The sequence below is a fragment of the Schistocerca nitens genome, chromosome 1, assembly GCF_023898315.1.
Source record: "Schistocerca nitens isolate TAMUIC-IGC-003100 chromosome 1, iqSchNite1.1, whole genome shotgun sequence".
NCBI lineage: Eukaryota > Metazoa > Arthropoda > Insecta > Orthoptera > Acrididae > Schistocerca > Schistocerca nitens.
The window spans coordinates 801,970,860-801,983,575 of record NC_064614.1 but is presented as its reverse complement, the minus strand read 5'-3'; the positions used below and the strand labels follow the sequence as shown (position 1 = coordinate 801,983,575).

Below are 12,716 nucleotides of genomic sequence, written 5' to 3'. Positions count from 1 at the left end.
CCTTAATTCAAGATGTAGGGCTGAGCATACTTCTTAATTTACTGTCATGAAAAAAATGCCTCTTATGAAATGAAATGGCATCTGGAGTCAAATCACAGTAGTTCAGTTAACAAAATGTGAGAATACTTTTCCCACAAGTTAAAAGAAATTAGACAGGGCAAAAGAAAAAAAAGCTACAAAAGGCTATTCTTTCATCTTACAGAGTTGGCTATCATGTACCAGGTAGATGAGTCAGCTGTCACGCAACTGGAAGTGTGCCTTTTGTTAGACAATACTATTGATCATCAGATACTCAATATGGCTGACAAAGTTAATGATCAATTGTTTGAAAACCTCAAAGGTAATGGTGACTATGCACTTGGAAGAAGCTACAGACAACAACAATGATGTGCATGTAATGTGTTGTGTATGTTTTGTACATGACAACAAATTCCATGAAGATCTTGGACAAAATCAACAGACCTCTTTGAAACACTACGCTCTTTAATGGAAGAAAACAATGTTAATCTGGAAAATTGTGTAGGTGTTTGTACAGATGGAAGCCATAGTATGGAATGCATGTTCTGATCCATAAATAGGCTCCTCATGTTATTTGGACACACTGTTTTACTCACTGAGAAGTCCAGGCATCAAAAGGCATAGGCACTGTCCCTCATGAAACTCTTCACTCAGCATCCTTAATTCAAAATGGTTTCAATAAATGTGTGTTGTTATAGGGCTGAGCACACTTCTTAATTTACTGTAATAACTCTCACTAGCTTTCAGCTTGCCCAAGAGAAACATATGAGGTGTGATAAAAATGATACAAAAATTTTTGTTTTTGTTAAAGAATCTTTATTTATTCATCAACATCACTTTTTCTCCCTTCAAAGTAATGCTGTTTAGATATAGTACACTTGTTTCAGTGCTTTTTCCAATCTTGAAAGCACTTCTGGAACTCATTTTTCATTATCATGTTCAGCTCCTTCAGCAGTTCCATTTATCTCATCAGTGATGACAAAACAAAATCCTTTCATGGTTCTCTTCAGCCTTGGGAATGGAAAGAGATTTCAGGGGGCCATGTCCAGTGAATAAGGTTGCTGAGGTAACATAAGTTTTGTTTTTTGCCAAAAGATCATGAACAATCATTAAAATATGAGTGGGAGCATTATTGTGATGCAGTTTCCAAGAGTGATTTTGCCACATTTCTGGTCTTTTCTTCTGATTGTTTTATCCAAAAAAGCTACAGTCAACATTACAAATTTGGTAATACACTTTATTGCACTTCTCAAGAAAAAATTGATGCAAATTCTTTGATCCATCTACTTCAAAGGTAAAAATTTGATGAGCACTTGAAAACACTGTAATATTTCTGTCTGTCAACAATAAACTAAATATTCAAAACAGGTGAAAATGCAAACACACACCAGGAGCATGTGTACCAACAAGATAAAAGAGTTTGAAAATTGGATGTATAAAAACCAAGAGATTAAAAAAAATCCCATTACTCTTTGATCACACTTTGTATGAAATCATTATTGATTGACTGATTGATTTATTAATCCGTAGAACAATATACATTTCATGGATGTAGTCAAATGTTTGTACAATATTTCTTATAAAATAAACATTCTTTACGGTATATACAGCTCCTAAACTTAGTTCTACTTTTCTAATCATGTCAAGTTAAATTCGTTATGCAGTACAATGTTCATGAACATTAGTTTATAGTTATTTCAAATATTCATTTGCAGTGTAATAGCTATTATCTAGTAAATATTTTTTTAGCCTTTGACTAAAGGTGTGGCGATCACTTACATCTTTTATTTCTAGTGGTAATCTGTTGCACAATTTAATACCAAGATATACACTGTTTTGAGTTTTTGACTTGTTTATTCTGTTTACTAGCCAGTCAGTCACAGACTAATTGAGAAAATATAAACTGATCCCAAAGATTACAGAAATGAAGAAAATTAAGCAATTAAGCATTTTTCTCTCGTGTTTCATCATTCAACATCTCCCTATAACTTTAGCTTATGAGATTTATGTAGAAATTAGTTATACTGCCAACTCTCAGTTTTCCTGTCCATCTCTTCTTCTACTGTTTTTTGGACCATACAGAGTATTAGATTCACATTCACAAACATTACCCCATCACCTTTTGTCATTTTTATTACACCACTTCCTACTACTTTACAACCTGCTTATTGTATCTCTTCTTGCTTGTCAACACTTATTGGTTGATCACTAAAACTTCATACTTGTTCACATTGTTCAAATCTCATACCATTTGTTGTCCTTCTCAGGAGATACCATGTTATTTTCTTCAGCTGAAGATAAGTGAATTTTCAGTAGACAGTGCGTTACCACTTCATGTTTCTGGTGACTCTCCTATCCTCCTGTATCAGATTAGTGTTGTCACATTTAAAGTTCCATGCCTTCGACAATGTATGCAAGATTTTGTAACTTTCCAAAAGTTATTTAGTGACAGAGTTAGCAGTGTTAAAGAAAGATAGAAGTTTTACACTTCTTGGTGCAGGATCGTCAGGTCCGGATTCATTTTGTCCAAGAATTCAGCTCAATTTTCTTCAAACTTTTTCTTTTATTTTCTTCAGGCACAATACAGACACAGATACAAACACTGAGCCTATATTGAGACATGTGGCCACAATTGCAGTACAGCTCATAAGTTTTCAACAATCAAAACATTTATACTACAGTGCTGGCCATTAAAATTGCTACACCAAGAAGAAATGCAGATGATAAATGGGTATTCATAGGACAAATATATTTCTCCAACCAGTTGCCTAAAATGTAGCCTTCCACATCAAACATATCAACCACTTCTTTCACCTGTACACCCCAATAGCTGAGCAGTCAGCGCAGCAGTCTGTCACGCCAAGGGGCCCAGGTTCAATTCCCAGCTCAGTCGGTGATTTTCTCTGTTCAGGGACTGGGTGTTGTGTTATCCTCATTATCGTTTCATCACCATCAGTGGGAGGCAACGGGAAACCACCACTGGAATCAGTTCCCTAGATGCTCATGCGGTGGACCTCTCTGAGGAGGCTTCCCGCATGACAAGACCTGCCGTAAGGCAGAACACAAAGTTTAGTTTCCTTCACCAAGTCTCCACCATCCCCACTCTTTTACCTCCTTGACCTCACTCACCAGTGTTGACACCATTTCCCTATACACCGACAACCCTCACATTTATGTCTTGCAAGTATTCAACACTACCTTTCTCAATGTCCTTCAGACTCTACTTTCTTGTTCCTTTTACACCTTACAAAATTTATCCTATCCCTCTCATACAGCCTGGCCACCCACCCGGACAGTGTATCTGCAATGACAAGAACTACCTGCAGTGACAAGAATTCCCTTGCCCAGTATGCTGAAGGTCTCACAAAGGCATTCACAAACAGGAACTATCCTCCAAACCTAGTCCACAAACTGATTTCCCATGCCATATCCCCATACATGCCCAAGCCTCCCAACACCTACAAGAACCAGTTACAAAGAAGCACCCCATTCGTCACCCAGCACCACCCCAGACTGGAACAGTGGAACCCAACCTTTCATCAGTGCTTTGATTATCTATCATCATACCCTGAAATGAGGCATATCTTACCCAAGATCCTGTTCACTCCTCTTAAAGTGGTGTTCGGTTACCCATACAACCTCCACATCATTCTAGTTCATCCCTTTGCCACTCCCATTCCCAACTCCTTGGCACAGGGCTCATATTCATGTGGAAGATGAAGGTGCAAGACCTGCCCAGTCCACATGCACAGCACTTCCTACTCCAATTCTGTCACAGGCTTATCTCATCCCATCAGAGATGAGGCTACTAGTTAAATCAACCATGTCAGAGACCAGCTCTGTTGCAATCACTGCATAGCTTTCTATACTGGCATGGCTACCAACAAGCTGTCCACCAGCATGAAAGGCCACTGCCAAACTGTGGCCAAGAGCCAAGTGGAACACCCTGTGACACAACATGCAGCTGAACATATGTACTTGATTCAATGACTATTTCATAACCCATTATATCTGTATCCTCCCCTCTGCCAACAGCTTTTCTGAAGTGCACAGGTGGAAGTTATCATTACAACACATTTGCCATTCCTGAAATTATCCTTGTCTCATCCTACAATAACTTACTGTCCCCATACCCTGCATCCAACAGTTTCCACCCCCTCTGCCCTGTTACCTCCTCCCAATTCACATCTCCTCACCCTCATTATGAACCACTCTCTGCATACGTACCCACCAGCCTTTTTCTGTATGTGCATCTCTCCTTTTTCTTCCCAATGCCCCCCTGCAGTGGAGCAGTGTTAAAAAGTTCACTAGCACTGAGGGAAGCAAGCTGCAAATTAATGTACAGTTACCTCAGAACAGCATTCGTTCACCATCCACTGCTCTGCATTTGTAGGTAATATATAGACAATGTTAAAAGCACCGTTGAAGAAAACCATTGTCCATATTTATGACTGCATAGTCCGCGTAACTCAGGTAACAAAATAAACCTGTAACTCTCTAGTTATAACAGGCAAAAGTGGATGCTTCCTTCCTTCATTGAAAATGTCCGCTTCCTGATACTAATGTTTTATATTGTCATTTAGTTATGGTGTTAACAAGCCCACATTTACATCGATAGCGCATCTACTACTAGTTCATGCAGCTTATATAACATATAAGACAGCCAGGAGTGTACTAAGTCCAACCTGAAATATTATGAGATTAAAACAGTCAATACTCTACTACGAAATGAGTTTCACACTCTGTCCTTTTCAGTGAATTCTTCAGAGGAAGATGTTCGCCAAAAAATGTTCTGTAAATGCATACTGAACATGCCACGCAGAATTCTTCACAAAGTAAGATAGTTTCACACACGGTTTTCTCTACAACAAACACTCCAAAATCTCCCAAACTACACAGAACTGTCCATAAATGCATCTGTTTCCATGCCGATATAAACCAAATACGAAATAACATTTTACAAATAACTTTTTTGGACACGTCTAAGATGACCTTCTCATCCGGCAGCTACTCCATGACTGTCTGAATGCGATTGCTTTCATGGCATATAACTAATTCCATTGTGCAGGAAAGACTTTGCTCTCATTGGTTGATCAAAACAAACAGCCAATCAGATCAGTCTTTCAAGATCAGATTCACGCTTAAACTGTTTTACTCCAACCTACATTTGCAGGTGCATTTACGTCATTTCATGCTACAAATATTAACAAAATGTTCCACCATACCAAACGAAATGAAAACTAAGAGAAAACTATGCTTGAAATATACTTTAGAACTGTTTATCCTCTTATTACCTTTCTGGCCACCTTATTACAAAAGCAAACACTCAACATACGTCATCCAACAGTTAGGGGGATTTACAGTTTTCATGACACCCTGGTGGTGTAATACTTGCTAGTTACGTAAGATGTAATACAATCTAGAATTGAAATTTGACTTATGTCCCACATACACACTCACAGTCACTCTCATTTACTCTCACCCTAACATAAAATATAAATATTAACTTTTAAACTGTAATTTTCATTACGAAAGAAAAATTATCGAAAGTTTAGAATTGAAAATCTTTATAAAATAAATCAGCACAATGAGAGTGCTATTACTGTTTTCAAATAACAAAAGAAATATAAACTGTTATTGTTCCTATCTGAATTTACTTTCTTAAGTGTCTGTTAAGTACTTTTTAATGGGTTTTTATATCTTCAAAACTATTATAGGTAGCGGTATCAAATTCTTCTGAATAACAAAAGGTCATGTACAAAATTTGGAATAAAACAGATAATGTTTAACATAGTTATTTAGTTCCTTAAGTGAGGTGAATAAGTGATTTTAGTACGTACCACAGTGTGCATTCTCATGGTCCGTTATAGCGACAGGTGTGGCTATGAAGCATACGGCAGGCCACAAGTCAGTTTCCACCGAATTCTACTATACTGCAGGTTTCCAAAACAGCTTCCCATAACATAACAAAAATTACTGCAAAAATCTGCAGTTGTGTAATATCTGTGATGCTACAGCCCCCTACTCCAACCCCCTCCCCCCATTCCCCAAAGTCTCTCAGTACTTATCCTGGCAGCCTTGTCATGCTGTCTTCAGCCCTTGCATGTTCCACCAGACAGCGCTCTTCTCTCCTCTCACCCATACCCTGCTATGCCTTCCTCTTCTCTGCCCCACTCCAGATTGCTGCTTTTGTTCAACGCAACTGTTGCAGTCTAGCCAGCGCAGCCAGAGACAGCCATCAAGTGTGTCTGAGGAGTACCTCCTTGTATATTTGTTTGTTTGTGCATTTTCTTTTCTTTTCTGGAGAAGGCTTTGAGGAAAAGCTCAGAGTATAACAATCTGTTCATTGTGTCTCTCTGCAATCATATCATCTCTATGGTTAGAAGCAAACTGTCATTTTCATAATTGTTGAGATTCCAACCAGGACTTCCCATTGTTTAAATATTATATTCTTTTATAAAACAGTATTTTCAGTTCTGGAAATTGGTCTTTTACACATTCATCCAAATTCAACTTTCCTGACTAGTATCAGGGTTTAAAACTTGAATACATGTATAGCGTTATTTAACAGTTATCGTATAACTAAAGTCATGATAAATTATAGTTTTTATAGAAAAAGTGACTTTGTGAATTCATATCACATAAATAATAAAGTAACCTTTATTTATGAATTTTTATCTTACAGTATCAACTTCTTAAGGCGTGAAAAATAATTTCAATTAAAAGCAAAAATCTCTTATTACCATTCAGAAATTTTAACTATCCACACAAACATATAACCAAATGCCAAACACCTGATACAGAACAAAAAAATACACATTTTAGGTGCTTAATTAGATCCCCATATAGTTTCTACAGTTATCTGTAGTTGTGGCCATTGTATTTCACTAGAAAGAGTACAAACTACTTATCTTCATTATCATTGGGAGTTATCAACTTTCTCTAATGCTGAATACCTGTCAGCTTTTGACATGCAAAATGTCAGATTGTGCAAATCTTGGTCTCAATATTTAACTTTACTGAAACACTTTTAGCAATATTTGCTTAAAATTCTGGTCTTTCACTTGTAAGTATAAGGAATTAATATTTCCTTTTGCAGTTTCTCCTACAGTCTGTGGGACAACTATTAAATACAAAATCTTCATAGGCCTGATATCAATCACAGGTTTTGGTTCTGCACAAAGTAGAGTCTCACTACATATATCCTCCAATAAATTTTATTTTCTGCATGTTTGTCCATGTCTGAGGCAACACAGTGTTCAATGATTTTACAAAAACAATGAATTTCTCATCTTTCCTATCAGGTAAAAATATATTAAACTACCTATGTCTGATGGGTAGATCACATAACTAATGAGGAGGTACTGAACAGGATTGGGGAGAGGAGGTGTTTGTGGCACAACTTGACCAGAAGAAGGGATCGGTTGGTAGGACATGTTCTGAGGCATCAAGGGATCACCAATTTAGTATTGGAGGGCAGCGTGGAGGGTAAAAATCGTAGGGAGAGACCAAGAGATGCATACACTAAGCAGATTCAGAAGGATGTAGGTTGCAGTAGGTACTGGGAGATGAAGAAGCTTGCACAGGATAGAGTAGCATGGAGAGCTGCATCAAACCAGTCTCAGGACTGAAGACCACAACAACAACAACAATGTCTGATCATAATGTTCTTTATTTTAAGTACGTGGGAAAATGTTTTCCAGCACAAAATAGCTTATTTGGATCTCTTGGTCTCATAGTGTTACCATTGCACTGCCTACTTACAACCAAAAATTGATTTAAATGATGAGTCTAACCACTCTCTTGCTGTATGTTACATTTTATATCATTCACCTCTTTTTTTCTTTACAGCTTGCATCATTTACTGTAAAAATTCTCTGATGCCCATAGAATTGATTCTATTTTCTCATTAACAATATTAACACAAACATTCTATTCTGTACTTATCATATTAAGTTTTGAAGTGATGACTTCATTAACATTCTGTATCTCATTTATACTTATCAGATGTAGAATACAAGCCTTCATTAACATTCTGTATCTCATTTATACTTGTCAGATGTAGAATACAAGCCTTCATTAAGCCATTCACCAAACTAATAGTGTTGTGTGACTTCATTAAATCTCTTGTGTAATATTCCAATCAACAGTACATTTTCCTTTCTTTAAACAACATTCACAAATTTGTGGATAAAATTACACTTTGCTCCTTAAATCTTTCACATAGCACCTGACCTTATGTGACTGATGTTACATTAACTTTATCAAAGGACATATTTTGTCTACAGCAGTTGCTGCCATAGTGCTAGGAAGTTCTTTTAATTTTTGCTTTCTGCAAAAATAAATTTGTCCATTTCAATCTTATGTAGTACAGTACATAATCTGAAGACTACATATTACTGTCCTGTCATAGTCACAAGTTTATAATATCCCTTGTTCCTCCCTTTTCCTTGTTAATCTTGGATGTGACGTTGTGGATCAGAAATATTTTGACATGTAAATTCAAAATTAAATATTGAAATAATGAACTGTTATACTAAAGACAACAAACATAGCAGTAGCTGAGTTATTAAAAGTCTTTCATACAATGTCAGTATGGCATTTTTGTTCATAGAAAAATTTACATGTGTGTCTGCTCCTGTTGCATTAACTACAGTGAGAACCTTTCAACTTCTCTTTTAGATCTGATGTGACAAGTGAAGAAAAGGTAGTTAGAAGGATACAGACATTCAAAGAGAACATTCTTTACAGTAATAAATTGTAACATGACTCTGTAATTATTCATTAATCAAAAGGAAAAGATTTTTTATTACTGTCACAGGCATTCAGATATATGAGTCTGAGGTGGCAGGTTTGGGATTGGCAGAATGTTGTGAGAGGTAGCAATCAATGGTAGCATGGCCAAAACTGGGGGGAATGTTAATGTGTAGGATTCTGGTGTTGCTAGTGATTGTCAGCTATCCAGGTACTATGTGATAGGCATAGCCAGTCAGTGATTGCTGATACAGTTGCAAATAGTGCCATACTTGGACATACTACCAAGCTGACGGTTACGTTTGGAATTAGGTGACATCACATAAATGAGAACTATCTACATTTTATTTACTCTAGCAGTACCTAACTCAAATCCACCAGTTTATTGATTTTATATGTATAACAATATAAGAGAAGGAAAGTTGCTACTCACCATATAGCGGAGATGTTGAGCCGCGATAGGCACAATAAAAAGTTCACACAATCATAGCTTTCGGCCATTGCAGATGTGTGTGCAAGTTGCACTTGCGTGTGTGTGTGTGTGTGTGTGTGTGTGTGTGTGTGTGTGTGTGTGTGTGTGTGTGTCTACTGCTGACAAAGGCCTTAATGACCGAAAGCTATGATTGTGTCAACTTTTTACTGTGCCTATCGCGTCTCAGCATCTCCGCTATATAGTGAGTAGCAACTTTCCTTCTCTCATATTGTTACATTCCTTCCTGGATTTTCTATTTTACAGCATTTTTTTGTTGTTTAAATGTTATGTGTTGTTAAAGGTACACATTTGAAATTCCTAGATAATTTCCAGTGTTTACAGGCTTAACAAATTTAAAATATAGGGTGATTCTTGTGGATTATTATAAATAATTTACATTCACAAGTTGTTTAATGTTATAGCATAAAATTCAAAAATAAATATAGAAGGAAACTTTTTCCAGATTGTAAATAATTAAGAAGTAAAGGAGACCACTCAGCGAATTGCAAAAGCATTGAATCCTTGAGAGTCACCCAAAAAAGAGAAAGGAAACTTGCTAGCTTTTGTAATAAATTCTTTGTTGAAGTAGAGTAGAAATACAAACATGAAACACACACATGCAACACACACTCATGCCCCTACATTGAACCAGCTGGACAGACAATACTGGGACAGTATTTCAGCAGATGGACTACTGGGTGGGGGGGGGGGAGGGGGGGGAGGCTATTGTGTTGGATGAGGTGGGTAGAGGAAGGGAGGTTGAATGCCAGTAGAGGTGTTGAGTGAGTAGCTAGGGGCTGGAAGGGAGGTATGCTGGTTAGGAATGCAGAAAGGAGTGGTGGCAAGTGTGCAGGCCAGATGCATGATGCATGGATATGGGAGCTAGTGGAGTATAGTGCATGGTGAAGGTGACATGGAGGTGTGGATTGGGAGAGGGTGGCAAGACAGATGAAGAGTGCGCTGTTGGGTGGAGGGTGCAGGAACAGTTGATTAATGAAGCTTGAGGCCAGGAGGGCTACAGAAGCAAAAGAATACAAAGAAAAGGATTTATTGCAAGAACAACTCAAATCTGCGAGTTCAGAAAAGCTGACAATTGAGGGACAGATGCGGATGGCCAGGTTATGAAGTAGCCATTGAAATCAAGCATACTGTACTCAGCTGAATGTTGCAAAATTTTATTTTGGCCACAGTTTGGTGGTTGCTATTCATTGCTGTTCATTGTGGTTGGTTGTCATGCTGATGTAAAAAGCTGTGCAGTACTTGCAGTAGAGTTGGTATATGACAAGGCTACTTTCATGGGTGCCTCTGATGGGATTGGATAATCCTGTGACAGAAGTGGAGTAGGAAGTGCTGATTGAGTAGCCTAGCCAGGTCTTGCACGTGGGTCTTCCATGGGGATATGATCATTGTGGCAAGAGGTTGGGAACTGAGAGTGGGAGTGTTGTAGAGGTGGACCAGGATGTTTTTGTAGTTTGGTTGGGTGACAGAGTACCACTTTCAGAGGGATGGAAAGGACCTCGGGTAGGATGCCCATCAGTCCAGGGTGATGCTGAGTGATGAGGGGGTACTCTTTTGTCACTGATTCTTGGGTGGTGGGTGGATTAGGGATGTGCAAAGATATGGCATGGGACATCTGGTTGCAGGCTAGGTTATGGGGTAATGCCTGTCTGTGAAAGCCTTGTAGAGACCTTCAGTACACCGGGCAAGGGAGTTCTCATCGCTGCAGATACGTCATCCACAGGCAGGCTGTATTGGAGTGATTTTTTGGTGTGGAAGGAATGAAATATGAAAAACTGTACGTACTGATGGTTTTTGGTGTGTTTAATATGGGCAGAGGCGTGGACAGAGCCGCCAGAAATGTGTAGTTCATCCAAGAAGGTCTGAAATGGAGCATGCAAAGTGGACAAAAGAGGTTTTGAGGTTGGGGAGGAATGAGGTTGGGGAGTCTTGACTCTTGAGTCATGAAGATACGATTAACAAATCTGGACCAGACAAGGGCTTTGGGTTTCAAGAGACTAGAAAGGTTTCTTCTATATGGTCCATTAAAAGATTGGCATAGGAAGAGGTAGTATACAGTAGCAGCAAGGCTATTGGCATGAGGGATGTTTATGTATGGGGGGCAATCAACAGCAATGATTAAGGATCCAGGAGGTAAAGGGGTGGGGATGGGGGAGACTCAGTGGAAGAAGTTGTTAGTATCTTTGCTCTGAGAGGCTAGGTTTCAGGCAATTAATGGGAAATGTTGGTCAGCAAGAGCAGAAATTCTTTCAGTAGGAGCATAATAACCACTATGTATACAGTTCCATCCAAACATGTTTTTTTTCCAATAAATATTGTTAGAAATAGAAGAAAGTGCTATTTTATCCAACATACAATTATGAGTAATTCATGTTTCAGCACTGCCCCATGTAAAATATGTATTTAACCAATACTGATTGACATTATCATATACTTTTAATTTTATGATATATTTCTAAAAATTTTGATATCATTCAGTAGTTGTCAATAGTATTGTCAGACTTATGGCATGATAGAAAATATTTGTATGTTGTGCACAGGTTCGAAATGCTATTCAAGCTCTGCAAGAGCTTGCATCAAGTAGCAGTACAGTGGCGACACGCTATCCTCATCCCCTTCCAGCACACTCAAATCCCAATTTGCCATACAACTGCCTGGATGGCAGTATTATACAGCGCAGTTCATCACATCCGCCTGACATGTTCTGTTGGGAAACTGAAGAAATGCCAATGAGATTGAGCCGGCTTGCAGATAAGGAAACACAAACTTCTATGCCTGTAGACATTTTTGAGAATTTTGTGCTTCAGAATCCTCACAGAGTTCTATTGATACTTGGACTTGATGCTGAAGCAGTGCTAAGAAGCAGTAGTGCACAGGAGAGGATGTTGGGAGCTCCGCAGACAAATGGTACATGTGTTCTTAGAAATCATCATAAGAATGGGATTATAACTCAAAGTGATCTTCGATCCGTGCAGACACCTAGCAACTGGAACCACGCACGGACAGCTGTGGATTCCCAAAGGCATAGGTTCAGTGCAGGTGATGTGGAAGGTGTGACTGCAGCTGCTTTTCAAGCAGCTAACCCCTTTTCTTCATCACAATCTTTGAAATTCCAGCCTTTTGATAGTTGAGCTGTGGCTCTCCATATCCTCCAGTTCTTCAAAATGCAAGTACATTTCTCTTCAGTGTGCTTGCTTGAATGTTAATAGATGCCTACTGTTATTTAGGCTTAATTTACTCTTGTTTCTTGTACATAATGATCAACTGCGATATAGTTTTTAATTTGTTTAACTTATATTTTAAAAGTAATGTGTAATTCGAGAAAAAGACATTCAATGATATTTTAACTTGTGAGTTGCTTGGTATGTTTGTATGTTTACAGTTTGTTTCAAATCTGTCTCACCCCTTAATTTTAATTATTTGCCAGTTTAACTGGTTAGTTGAAAAAAAAAAA

At 38.1% G+C, this 12,716-nt stretch overlaps 1 protein-coding gene across 1 annotated transcript in view; it reads left to right on the top strand.

Annotated features, from left to right (window-relative positions):
• LOC126262461 (potassium voltage-gated channel subfamily H member 8) overlaps window positions 1-12,414 on the top strand; it is a 518,890-nt gene extending 506,476 nt beyond the window's left edge. The window contains exon 14 of the mRNA XM_049959121.1: window positions 11,803-12,414. Within this exon, the coding sequence (XP_049815078.1) occupies window positions 11,803-12,393 (591 nt within the window). The 3' untranslated portion in view covers window positions 12,394-12,414. The remainder of the gene's footprint in view (window positions 1-11,802) is intronic.
• Window positions 12,415-12,716: the final 302 nt, after the last annotated feature.